We start from the raw sequence: 14,513 nt of genomic DNA, 5'->3' as shown, positions 1-14,513 counted from the left end.
CCAGATCAGATTGGAGCTTGGTGCAGCCTACTGGCTCGCCAGCCCTCAGTCAAACCATCCAACTCGTGCCAGCATGGAAAGCGGATGTTAAACAACAATGATGTTGATGTGTCTTTATATCTGTGTTTGTCCCCCACCACTGCTTGACAACTGGTGCTGGACCATGGACACTGATTAACTCAAAACAAAGTGAATTATTGGTCAGGGGCTTATATGCAAGTAGAGTGATGTATATGAGCTGCAGCATAGCACATATGAAAGAAAATGTGATAGATGAGTGGTTAATGAGAGTTGTCAAAGCGATGTACAGGGATGCTAAGGTGAGAGTCACCACTGAGTATCGTGAGAAGCTTCATTTACAAGTAGGAGCCCACCAGGGTTCAGTTCATAGCTCCCTCATATTTATCATGGTCCTCCAAGCTATAACTGAGGAATTTAAGACTAGTTGCCCTTGGGAGCTCCTCTAAGCCGATGACCTTGTTCTTATTGCTGAACCACTACCAAAACTAGAGAAGAAATTTCAGGTACGGAAGCAAGGTCTGGAATCAAAGGGCCTTAGAGTTAATTTAGTAAAGACCCAAGTATCAATAAGTAGGAAAACAGACAAATTGCAGATCCATTCAGGGAGATGACACTGCCCGATATGGAGAAAAGGTGTAAGGAGAAACTACATAAGGTGTACCCAGTGCCAGCTATGGACACATAAGAGATGCAGCTGTATCACTGGGCAACTAATGGAGAAAGTAGTCTTTACATGTGGCAGATGCGCAGGTACATTAAACACCAGGGATGCACAAAAAACAAACTCCCTCATGTGCCAGGAGGGATCCCAAGAAGTAAAAGACAGTTCCCATTACTTAGGTGACCAAGTCGGTAGTAGGGGTGGTTGTTCCAAAAGCATTGTTTGTTCCTTCTTGAGCCATGCCTGGCTCATAGGGCCGGTTTTCTGGTTTCCTTGGCATATAGGTTCCCTACCTGGATGGGACGCCAGTCCATTGCAGGTGAACTGCAAGATGCAGGAGGAAAGAATGACAGAAAGTTGTGGCAAAAGAGTCAGCAGAAGTTTGCCATTACCCTCTGCCGTAACTGCATGGAGCTTAGGTGTTTCGCTCATAAACACATACATCGCCTGGTCTGAGATTCGAACCCGCGATCCCTCGACCGCAAGTCCACTGCTCTAACTACTAGGCCATGTGCCTCCACTCCAAAAGCATAGCTGCTAAAATAAGAATATGTTGCATGACGTTCAGAGAGCTGCTACCTCTATTAGTAATGAATGGCCTCTCCCTAAGAATGAAAGGCATATTGTATGATGCCTGTGTAAAAACAGCTATGCTACATGGCAGTGAGACATGGACTGTGACTACTGAGGATATGTAAAGACTTGAAAGAAATGAAGCCAGTATGCTTTGCTGGATCGGTAATGTCAGTGTGCATACATGAGAGAGTGTAAATGATTTGAGAGAAAATCTGGGTATATGTAGCATCAGCTGTAGTGTGCAAGAGAGAAGACTGTGTTGATATGGCCATGTAACCCATATGAATGAAGACAGTTGCATCAAGAGATGCTAATCTCTAATTGTAGAGGGAATATGTGGAAGGGGTAGACCCAGGAAGATGTGGTACGAAGTGGTGAGAAAGGATCTACAGACATTAGGACTTGCAGAGGGGATGACAGGGGACTGAGATTCCATACGATTTGCTGTGCTTGAAAAGACTCATCAAGCTAAGTAAAAGCATGGCTGTCTTTGTACGCAGGCTCATCTCCTGCAACCCTCTCCAGATGAGTATCCCTAATTTTGTGGGCTTGTAGGTGCTGGTACCATGTAAAAAGCACCTGTGCCAGTGCTGCATATAAAAGCACCCAGTATACACTGTAAAGTGGCTGGCATTAGGAAGGGCATCCAGCCATAGAAACCATGCCAAAACAGACAAGGAGCTTGTACAGCCCTTCAGCTGCTCAGCTTCTGCCAAACTATCCAACCCATACCAGCATGGAAAAACAGACGTTAAATGAAGATAATGAACATCAACCACTTCATAGAAAGAACTAAGTGCTTTTTCTATGGTACCATAATGAGTGCTTTGTATGCAGAACTGGCACGAGCGCCTTATGTGGGACCAGCACAGTTGTTCTTACATGGAACTAGCACAGGTATTTCCCATGCAACATGAGTGCTTTCCTATGTGACCCCAGCACAGATGTTTTTCTATGTGGCACTGACATGGGAGCTTTCCTATGTGGAACCAGTACACCAGGTGCTTTTCTACACATTACATGGCAATACCAACACAGTCTTCTCTCTTGTATACTACATCTGATGCTACATATACTCAGTTTTTCTTTCAAACTACTTACTTACACTCTATAATATACGCATCCAGTGAAGCATACTGGTTTCATTTCTTTCAAGTCTTTGCATATCCTCAGTAGTCACAGTCCATGTCTCACTACCAGGTAGCACAGCTGTTTGTACACAGGCATCGAACAATCTGCCTTTTACTCTGAGGGAGAGGCCTTTAGTTACTAACAGAGGTAGTAGCTCTCTGGACATTGCCCAGCCTATTCTTATTCTAGCTACAATGCTTTTGGAACAATCACCCCTACTACTAGCTTGGTCACCTAAGTAATGGAAACAGTCTACTACTTCTAGGGATACTCCCTGGCATACGAGGGAGTCTATTTTTTTATAATATATATATATATATATATATTCATGTATGTTATTTTGTAATAATTACTGGTATCCTTATATATTAATATATTTTATATTTTATATTTAAAGCATAATATGTTATACATAAATGTATATTATTGTAATTGTCATTTTAGTAAATAAATAAATAAGTTGACATGATATAATGTCTAAAAGTTGATGAACCACCTATTGATCCCCTCCATTTTCTTATTGCTACATTATCTATATATGTGTGTGTGTGTGTGTATTATGCACACACACTATATATATATATGTATGTATGTATATGTATACATACACACACACACACTACGATGTACTATGCTAAACAACATAAATATTATGATGCACTACACACTATTATATTAATTCATAATGATAATGCATACACTGTTACACTGTATTCTATTATATAGTATATACTAGACAACACTGCATTAATACAGTACATTATGCTGTACTATTCCATGCAACATTAATGAAGTACACATACACGCACATTATGTTGATAAATTTGTTCACTTCTTTCTGTTACTTGAATTAACATGAAAAATATTACCATAGTTCATGTGTTGAAGCATATTCTGTTGTGTCTGGGGAGAGCCATTTTCTTTTTGTGCCTTATAATTTAACATACTCACCGGTAAAATTTCCACTTATTTCTTATTTTTATTTTCCTAAAATTTTTGTTGCGTCTTGCAACCTTTTTAATAGTCTTGACTCTGTCCGTTATTTACACTGCGTTCCTTTTTGTTTGTTTGTGTGCATGTGTGTGTGTGTGCCTATGCATGCATTGTAAATAAGAGACAGAGTCAAAACTATTGAAACGGTTGCAAGATGCAACGAAAATTTTAGGAAAATAAAAATAAGAAATGTGGAAATTTTACCAGTGAGTATGTTAAATTATAAGGCACAAAAAGAAAATTACTCTCCCCAGACACAACAGAATATTATCATAGTATTTTATGGGTTCTTTTTATGTAGCTCTATTCTTCCTCTACAACTTTTGCTTCTCATTTTTGAATTTGAATAAATTTTATCTCTTTCCAGAAATATGATGATGGAGCGTCAAGTAGAAAAAAAAATGAGCATCTACGACGACTGCTTCTCTTCACTTTTAATCAAGGTTCCAAAGTTGTCAAAGCTACTCAAGACATTTACACTATGTATGCTATTACTGAAAGAATGGCTCAGAACTGATTGTTACACTTCAAGGAGGAGGAAATTCAGCTTCACAAATGTTCCACATTCTGACCAACTTGTTCGTTTTAATGAGGATTAACTGAACCAACTCATCTGCACCAGTCTTCTAGGGAATTAGCCCAACAGCTGGGATGCTTCATGATATTGACACCCATCACCTCACCTTCACGTGATGGGCAAGGTCCAAAAACATGGATTGTTAGACACTCTGAACAAAAGAGACAAATTCCAGAGTTCCTCCATCACCACCAGTTTTCTTGCTCAAGACCAGGCTACCTGTAGATGCAAACAGAGATTTCTTTACCACATCATCACGAGCAATGAAAAATGGTGTGTCTATGTCAGTATGAAGCAGAGGAAAGAATGACTGAGTCCTGACAAGCAAGCTTGAGTTAAGCCAGAGCTGCATCCATGCAAGAAAATGTGATCTGTGCTTATGGAATTGGGAAAAGCCAGTTCATTACAAAATGTCTGCAAATAACCATAAGGTCAATGCAGAGCTTTTTGTTTAACAAATGCACCAGCTCAATGAGGCAATCCAGCTGAAATGACTCAGTATGCTTCTTTAAAATGACAATGTTCACCCCTACCTCCACACACACACACTACTAATTTAACCACTAATGCTAATCACCCACTGTATTCTCCTCATATAGTGCCTTGCCTTCAGATTATCACCTTTTACAGTTGCTCTCCAAAAGTCTGGAACTGAAAATGTGGCTCAAATTTTTCAAGTCAGACACTATATACTATACAGATACTATCAAGCCATTGCCAAACTACTGTAACATTGGTAAGAAGTCGTGATCAATAAAGGAGAATATATTTTTGACAGGTTTGTTAAAATTGCTGATGTAAAATAAGAATTAAAATAAACAAAAAAAAAAACGAGCGCATCCATCTGACAACCCAATAGTCAAACATTAAATCACAGTAAGTCATAGAAACTACTTATTTATAATTAGGGAAAAAAAGAAAACATGCAGATTTTCAACAGTGCAGCTCCTCCAGCCATTGGCTCTGGTGGCTTCACAATTAGCCCAAATTTCTTCAAATGTCTCACAACCTCCATGGCAGACACTACAGTCTCGTCCACTAGATGTCATCGATGTAGGAACTGGTGGCCCTTCTTGTCCTATCCACCTTTCCCAGGATGGATTTGAGCACTGTCACCATGATCTTTGGCACAGAATTCAGCCCAAAGCCCAGCCTTGCCAGACAATATGTTTGGCCCTTGTATCGCACCAGTTGGTTCTGCCACAGTTTGTCGCTCACATGGAGCTGCAAATATGCCAACTTCAATTCGACGATCGTTGCTGCTTTAGTCCACTGCCTCCATATGCGCAGCGTCTCATCGCAGACGTAGGTCGCTTCGTCACTTGTGTGGCACAATACATGGCCATTCATCTCCCGAAAGTCCAGTACTGGTCTAACTTTGCCCTCTGTTGGCTGCACCACTGCCATTAGAGGTAGCACTCTGCTCATCAACTCCTCTTTCCACAGGATAAGGACACCTTCCTTAATCCACTTCTCTACCTCTTCTTCAAAATCGTCCCTGGTGTGCCCTTTCAGGGTATACTGGTAGCAGCTCACTTTGTTTTTCAGTGTTGGGGGTCCTTCTTTCCAGGACCACTCTATCGTCCATCGCATGCCACCTGAAAATCCTTGTCTTCAATGGAATAGGCAGTGCAGCTCCTTGCAGGGCTCTGCTCCTGCTCACATTCCCGACTCACAGTGCCTTCATAGCACCAAATAAAACCATGTCTCATCCAACACTGACACCTCTAAGGTGGTCAACTGCATCCATCCTCATTACCACATCGATCCTGTCTACCAACGTGATCAATCACAATCGCCTCAAACCTTAACGTTGTGCCTCACACCATTATATCCACATTGCTGCTACCCTTGCATTCTATTTCACTGTCGTCAACCACCCGAACGCTACTCATCCCCTTCCATTTCTTTGTCACCTTCGGGGTCACGAGAGTCATTGTGCAGCCGGTGTCCATAAGGGCCTGTGTTTCCCCTGACCATGACCTCAACTACAGACAGTGACTTCACCAACGCCTCTATTTGTTCACAGGGGAAGTTTGAAAGGCAACATCTTCCCCATGGCCTTTTCCCTGGCTACAACTTCAGACAATATGCCCAGTCTGTTTGTACCAGTAGTAAGCCGGTCTGGGCTCTGCGCAGTCCCTCACCACGTGCAGTCCTTGGCACTTAAAACACCGTCCTGTGAATGGCTGCTCTTGTTCCATAGCAGGCCTCTTTTTGTCCTTCACTGGCCGTCATGCAAATTCGTGGGCTTCTGCAGCCGCCATCACCACTGCCTTCCACCTGGTGTTTTGTGTTAACATGCGGGCTTGAACAATGAGCTCGTTCATCACCATTTTGTTGCTGCCTGGCAACTGTTGTAGTCGCATCATGTCATCAGGAAAGCCATTCACAAAAGCCAGTCACGCTACTTTCTCAAGTCCCTCACCGGTAAGACCAGATAACACAACCAGCCTCCATACCTACACAGCATATTTGTCCACCTGTTCCCCTCTCCATCCGATTGTTCCTGGCTTAACAAAAGCAGTGTACTCTCAATCTGTGTAAGCCTCTCTCATGCGTTGCTCAATCTTCGCCACGCTCAGCTGTTCTTCATCTATTTCGAGGTACAGTGCCAGCGCACTCCCTTCTAAAAACAGTGTCATGAGGCTTGCTACATCTTTGAAGCCATTATAGCCTGGCCACAACTCTGACCTTTCGAATCCAGGCTAGTACATCACTTTCGCCATAGAAAGGTCTGATGATGTCACTGCCGATCCTTATCTTCGCTGCCATCATATATCAAGGGACAATGACATTTATATACAATTGTCGATATAGCTTGTCGTGCATGGGAAATGAAAAGAGGTTCACCTATTTTCCCCTCTCTTTTGCACACATCCACTAGTAGTCACTCCCGCGATCCTGCCCTACCATGTCACCCAGTATAAGCAGCTGCTAACTCACCAACCTGAGAGTGAATTCTCTCATGTCCGTTTGCAATACCTCAGCCAGCCAAAAGAGGGCGACCCTATCCTGTCCCCTGCCACACTTCCCTTCTCATGCTTCCTCTTCCAGTCAGTCCCTTGACCATTGACGTCATGGCCTTCTTCTTCCAGCTCATCCCCACAGTTTACATATAGAAAATATTGCAAACCTGACCTCTAACATAAAACCAATGGTTTCTAATTTAAGCACAAGGCCAGAAATTTTGTGGGGAAGATTTTGGTCAGTTATATCCACTTCAGTACTTAACTGATACTTTTATTTCATTGACTATGGAAGAGCAAAAGCAAAGTTGACTTATGTGGGATACGAACTCTGAATATAAAGAGCAGGAAATTAATGACAACTATTGAGAGAGAGAGAGAGAGAGAGAGACCGAACAACACGGACGTAAGTACTTGCATTGCAGCTATGCTAGTCCCTACACAGATTACATCGACCTCAGAACTTAACTAGTTTTTTTTTATTTAATTGAACCCGGATAAAAAAGAAAGGCAACGTTGACCACGACAAGATTTGAAATCAAATTGTTGTGGGTGTTGATACTAATATTCTTCTGGCACACATTTTGACCGATGGTAATACATTCGACGAACAGTTAAACGAATCAATGTGGGAGCTTGTAGGTAATCGTTTAACTTGCAGTTCAGTCCTCCTCAAATCATACCCCTATGGCTTTGAATATGTCACAATCGATAATATGGTCCTGGAATGAAGAAAACAAAATAGGATGGTGGTTACGGCCGGTATTCCTTTAATCATAAGACTAACCCATCAGCAACAACAAAGAGTGGTACTTCGTTTTATTAAATCCAGGAAGACGAAAGACGAAGTTGATCTCAGCGAAATTTGAACTGGTACATTTTTAGTGAAGCAACTGGGGGTACACTTGTAAAAATTTACCCAAATAACATCACGACTAATAAATATTACATAATATTATATAAGTTACATTTAAGACAAACAAAACAAGCAAATATGAACTCATGCACGGTGCAGTCTTAAAGTGTGGGAACACTAGACAACTGCCTAGTGGAGAGGCTTCGCCAAGTCTAGAGACCCTAATTCTAAACTATATATATTCAGTGGTGGTGTATGTAGGGAAAAGGCAGTGTATTGCTTTACCCACAGCCTCGCAGTCCTATAATGCTTTTAAGACAGCCCTGTACATGTTCACTTTATAAATAAAATTCTTTTAACTTACCGGCAACAGCGGTGTCACCCCAAAAACCACTTGCGCACCCAATTCTAACAACATCGTTTTCATTCGGAATTTTGTAACAGTACTGTCGATTAAAACAGACAAACTTTTTCAAGGAATAACGGTTGTTTAACAACAGTTTAGCAGACATTCTAGAAGCTGACATCTTTTTTTTTTTTAAATAAGAAATAGATAAGTTTTGTTACTTTGTTGTTGATATGTATCAGTCTTTTCTTTTTATAAATAAGACTGAGGAAAGACTCAAAGCTGTTATCTATATATATAATATAAATTAGATTAAACAAATAATAATAAGGTGAAGATAAAATCAAATGACATCGAAGCCGTGATATTTTGAACTCAAATAAATGAATGCACTATAAAAAAAACAAAAAACAAATCTAGTCTGTTTGTTATTACTTTGAATTTCAATTATTGTTGCATCAACGAAGCATGTTACTTGCATGTGCGTGTATACGAAATCGATAAAAAATATATATAAGAAATCAATATTATACAAAATATGTTATATATATATAAAATATATCTTCGCTTTATCTTTTCATTTATTCTTTTATTTTTCTTCTTCCTGTTATCGGTTCGTTCTGCTCTCCCTTCTTTACTTGCTTTCTCTTACACTTCCAAGTACACACGGACGCACGAATGTTTTGCGTATACTCACGCACTTTAACATACATACCACGTGTGTACAAAGTTCTCATTAGGAAGGTCTCAGCAAAAACAAAGCATGTGTGTGTGTGTTCAGTTGTACAGCACAACGTTGTTTTGTTACTATACACTTTATTAGCTTTGTACATATTTACACCAAGTGCTCCTAATCATGTAAACGTTCTTCGTGGCATTTCCCCACCTCACCCCGACTAATTAGCATGTAATCGTTCATCAACAAATTGCAATCTCTGATCCATAGATGTGCTATCATCTCCTTGCGGTGTTTTTCTTTACACCTATGTAGCCTCGCCATCTCCAGTCGGGCTACTGACGACTCTTTTCTCTCGTCATTCATATGTATTCGTAAAACTCGGCCAATGTTTTGAAAGTAAATTTATCCTCTACCCTCAGGAAATCTAAAACATTAACAACAGTCCCACTCACCCATCTATGCATTCGTAATTTGTGTACATACATTTAGCTTGATCTTAGACAAAAGCTGAGAAGTGATATATGTATGTATGATTTTTCTGAGTTTTATGTAAGTTCTTAGGAGAATTCAAGCCAATCACTAACAAAGCTACAAAACATTTTGAGTTATGAGAGTTCCCAGTATTTGTAAATATGTAGTTGAGTTGGTGTGTTGATTGCACTGTTGATGCACACGTGTGTGTGTGTGTGCATCAATTCACCTTTAGTGAATGTCGGGTTACCAATTTTTAGTGAAAAGGCACTAAAATAACGTCTGACTTTTTATAACAGCAGTAGTATAATACCGTGTAATGCAATAATAGACAGCATTCAGAAGGCTTAAAAGAACAGTAATTTTATTATAAGAGGAAATGACAGTAGCATTAAATCAAGGCTTGCTTGACAGCATACAGGGTATAGCATTCAGTGGTATGATATAACAATGTCCTAAGTGAATAAAAACAAGTTTGAGCTACTTGTTATGGGGTCACAAATCCAGAAGGTGTATGTAGCATAAATAACAGTAAGTAACACTTACTGTTACTGTATATCATAAAATGTGAAAAGGATAAATGTCCAAACAGTCCATAAATAGTTTAGTTCTAGAGTGTTTCTTCCTTCGATATTGTCCACATAATGGGGTTGAGCTCCAACAGTGACATGACAGGTTACATCTGACTTTCTTGGAGGCTTGGCTGGGCCTGATTTAAATTTTCCCACAACTTTGTAATAGGCAGCAGTGTGTATCTATGCATGAGGTAAAGCGGTGGGCTACACTAACCAAGTCACGCATAGATGGAAAACATTTCTGCCAAGAGGGAATAGTGCTCCTACACACCTAAAGAATCTTGGAAAATCTTTGAAATGTCTTACAAATCTTCACTGTGCCACTAATAGATTGGATTTGGAAAATCTGTGTCAGTTTCTTTTGCACTTTCTTAAAAAAACCTGGCCTTTATAGATTTTTTTGTGTAAATTTGTTAGTACATCTATAATGGTGCATCTATGATAATAGATACAAATAAGAATTTATAATCAAGGCACAAGAGTTGTAAGTTTCGCATAATTCACCGTAAATGTAGTACATTTGTACATTCATGTCTGTTGGACAGTTGACCACTTCAACAGTCCATGACTTTTTCTCCCTGTCCCACAGAACAATATCAGGTCTGTTATGTTTGCACTGAATTGTGGTTTTATTGGAGTGTTCCATCAGTATCTCTTGCTTTTAAAGGTGTGACATGCCTTTGATATATATACATCTGACATGCCTTTGATATATACATCAGAGCAGTCCTTCCTGCAGATAGTATTGTAAGTGGCTTTACACCTATATCATGCCTCAGTGGCAGGTAATATCTTATTGACATTTTGGAGGCAACTGTTGATGATATGGGTGAGAGGTTTGAGATTAACAAGCTCTGAAGAACAGACACTATTATACTAGTGATAGAAAACAGAGAGAGAGAGAATCAGCACACCTGTGGGCCAGAGTCTGAAGCATGTCTGTTAGTGATTTAATGGAATTAGTTGAGTAGCCCTCCTCTAGATACAGTCCAGGATGTCTATGCATGTAGCAACAGCACTGTGTCAGATGTGGGAGTAATGCTTCATTGTCACTTTCAATAGAGTTTGGTTGAGAGTCAGCATTTGGTCTTAAGGAAAAGGGCCAGTGGGGTTGGACACAACAAGGGTAACAAAAGCTGTAAAGAGACAACTGGGTTGGGAGTGCTTAAATGAAAAAAGTATAAGATGAAACAGCTCTGAAGGACAGATATTATACAAATGGTAGAAAAGTGAAAGAGAGACAAACAACAAACCTGTGACCAGAGACTGGAGTATGTCTGCATACTTCCTCCTAATTATGAAGAATGTGACACAGATTGTTAAATTTAAAAGGAGAGAAAGAAGAAAAAAACTTTCTCACAAAATAAAAGGGACTACTTCAAACTTTCTCCTCAACTGCAGCTTCTTTCAGGTTATCACTCATCATCAGACTCACTCTCTCCACTCTGTTCAGTTTGCCATTGTATGAAGTAGGTCTTCTCGGGTGCACTCAGAGTCCTTACACAGTTGTTTTATGTAGGTTCAATCTGGTCTATGAATATTTGCTCCCAAAGAAGAACACCACTGATGATCCCATCCTTTGCTCTCCAGCAATATCCAACAAATCTTGTTCTTCTTTGATGACACATGATATTGATTGTATATTACCAAAGAGTTCTTTTGTAGTGTGTTGTCTCAAGATGTCCAGAACAGTCTGAAGCATTCTTTTATAAGTTCTATCAATTTTCTTAACAACATTTTTTTTTTTGGAACTGAATGCACAACCACTTCAAAGAAATTATGTTTCAAATTTAATGGTAGGTTTCTAGATTCTTTTGCTCTTTTACTTGTTTCAGCCATTTGACTGTAGCCATGCTGGAGCACTGCCTTTAGTCGAGCAAATCAACCCCAGGACCTATTCTTTGTAATCCTAGTACTTATTCTATCAGTCTCTTTTGCCGAACCGCTAAGTAACAGGGACGTAAACACACCAGCATCAGTTGTCAAGCGATGTTGGGGGGACAAACACAGACACACAAACATATACACACACATACATACATATATATATATATACAACGGGCTTCTTTCAGTTTCCGTTTACCAAATCCACTCAGAAGCCTTTGGTCGGCCCGAGGCTATAGTAGAAGACACTTGCCCATGGTGCCACACAGTGGGACTGAACCTGGAACCATGTGGTTGGTAAGACTGTTTATAAATTTATTTAAAGCTTCCCAGGCTTTGCCAATTTGAACATGAACATCACTTGCACACAGATCTTCCTTTATGATTTTACTTCAAGGTATTTAAATTCAAAATTTTCAAGGATTTTCCAGATGTTGAGTTAATGTTGCCACTCTGGTTGTACATCATATATTGTCTTGCCTGAGTTAATGTAGAGACCAACACCATTAGCAGCACTTCCAAGGTTGTGCAAGAGAGACGCAACATCATGAACTTCATCTGCTCGTAGCACCAAGTTATCAGCATAGTCAACATCTTTGATGGTAACAGTTGGAAAGTATCTGCTTTTCACTGGTTGAAGAGTGAATATTTTGTCCATCTATAGTGCTGAGTAGAACATAATCTAGACATATAATGAACAATGTAATGCCAATGTGTTACCCTGGAGAATATCAGCCACTATGTCAAAGAACTCTGTGTTACCATCTGGAGAATGGATGGGATTGAGTAGTTCTATACAACATCATGATGACATTGACAGTTTTGTTTTGGATACTGTATGCAAGAAGTATTTCTTCCATTTTCCCTCTGTGTATCAAGTCAAAGGCCTTAGAAAAGTCAACAAATTGCTTTCAGGTTCCTCACATGAACTCCTTCAATACCTGTTTGGACTGTAAGAATCTGGGTAAATGTTGATCTATTTCTTCGAAAGCCATTCTGATTTTCCCTCAAGATTTTTTTCAATCCCCGGTTGCATACAATTGAGTAGCATGGCATTGTAAACTTTAGCAGATATAGCAGTGAGAGTATTCTCACCTCTGTAGTTTTTGGTGACATCAAGATCTCCCTTCTTTGGAAACAGGAGTGTGCGTCTTTTACTCCATTTCTCTATATCAGGGGTCACCAAACTACAGCCTGTAGGCCAGATCTGTCCCGCAAGGTCAATTCATCTGGCTCACTGCCACACTGTACCTTTTCTGTAAGTACCTGCTTTGAGAGTTAATTCCTGTGGTGATCATCTTTTAACTTGCATTGCCGTGTTTAAGCATTTTCTTGGAGAATGTTTGCTGAAAATGAATCTGTCACTTGTACAAGTTACAAAATAGTGCATAAGACAGCATAGCAATGAAAACCATTTACTGATGGCAACTTCATCAAAGAGTGTATGATGGGAGCAGCAAATGACTTGTGTCCTGAGAAAGCCAATTTGTTTGGAAGTATCAGCCTTTCAGCAAGTTGAGTTGTTCAGAGAACAGAACCTGGAGAGAACATAGTGCTACAGACACATGAAAAAGCTAGGAACTTTTTGTGGTATTCTCTAGAGCTGCATGAATCTGCTGATCTCTTGAGTATGTCATAACTTCTCATGTTCATTCATGGTGTTAATTTGGGGCTTTCAGATCACAGAAGAGTTGGCATCCATTTGCAGCATGCATGGAACAACAACTGGAGAAGACATTTTCAATGAAGTGCAGAAAACTTTTCAATGCCATAACCTTCAGTGGAATTATCTTTGATGTGTTACAGTTGATGGAAGGCAAAAACATGGCTAGAATGAGGAAGGGTCTGGTGGGGCAAATCAGGACTAAATTGGAAGATCTTCAACTCCTGAGTGCTCTGTTTATATATCAGCAAACACTCCACGTTATATATTAGTAAGCACTCTGTGGAAAAGACTTAGACATCTCTTGCATACTGAAACCAGTTGTTTCTGCAGTGAACTTCATTTGGAGTTATGTACTTAATCATCCAGGCTTTTCTTGAAGAAATTGATTCTGAATTCTGTGGTTTGCCTTATCACATCGCAGTGAGGTGGCTGAGCTGCGGTAAAGTCTTGTTTCATTTTTATAAGCTCTAAAGAGAAATAGAGACTTTTCTCAACTGAAAAGGATAGAGCTGATCCACTTCTGTCAGACCCTACCTGGCTGTCAAAGTTGTCATTTTTGGTTGGCATCACATCCAACATGAATTAATTGAACTTGAAACTTCAGGGAAAAGATAACATTATTTATAATCTCTAAAGAATCACCAAAGGATTTTGGAGAAAGCTAGCATTGTTTGAAGCACAATTAGAAGGAAGAAACTTCTCTCATTTCCAGTGTTTCAAAGAGTTTCACACTGGAATCACAGAAGAGAGCAACTTGAGTTTCATGACTTAAATAATCAGCTTTTGCAGAGCTTTTCAGATCTCGACAGAATTGAAAGTGATATTCTGTTTCAGAATCCATTTGATTGTAACCTTGATGACATGCCAGTCGAACTACAGTTGATGCTCATTGATTTGCAAGCAAATAACATGTTGAAAGAGAAGAATTGGAGAAGGAAGACTTGTAGAATCTTATTGCTGCTTACCTGATGATTAATTTTCAAAGGTGAAGAAATTTGCCTCTGGTATGGCATCAGTTATGTGGCCCAAGTTTGATTACCCCTGCTCTATATGGTTTTGATGGTATGTAGCATTACAGAGCTGAAGAAGAATATCATTAAATTCTCCT

General features: G+C 39.7%; 1 protein-coding gene across 1 annotated transcript in view; it reads right to left on the bottom strand.

The window, feature by feature from the left end:
- The window catches only part of LOC115222636, a 116,062-nt gene extending 107,521 nt beyond the window's left edge, over positions 1 to 8,541 (bottom strand). Inside the window, exon 1 of the mRNA XM_029792950.2 lies at positions 8,149 to 8,541. Within this exon, the coding sequence (XP_029648810.2) occupies positions 8,149 to 8,311 (163 nt within the window). The 5' untranslated portion in view covers positions 8,312 to 8,541. The remainder of the gene's footprint in view (positions 1 to 8,148) is intronic.
- Positions 8,542 to 14,513: the final 5,972 nt, after the last annotated feature.

Source organism: Octopus sinensis, linkage group LG20 (assembly GCF_006345805.1).
Source record: "Octopus sinensis linkage group LG20, ASM634580v1, whole genome shotgun sequence".
NCBI classification, from domain to species: Eukaryota; Metazoa; Mollusca; class Cephalopoda; order Octopoda; family Octopodidae; genus Octopus; species Octopus sinensis.
The sequence above is the reverse complement of the archived record's forward strand: the minus strand, read 5'-3'. Positions and strand labels throughout refer to the sequence as shown.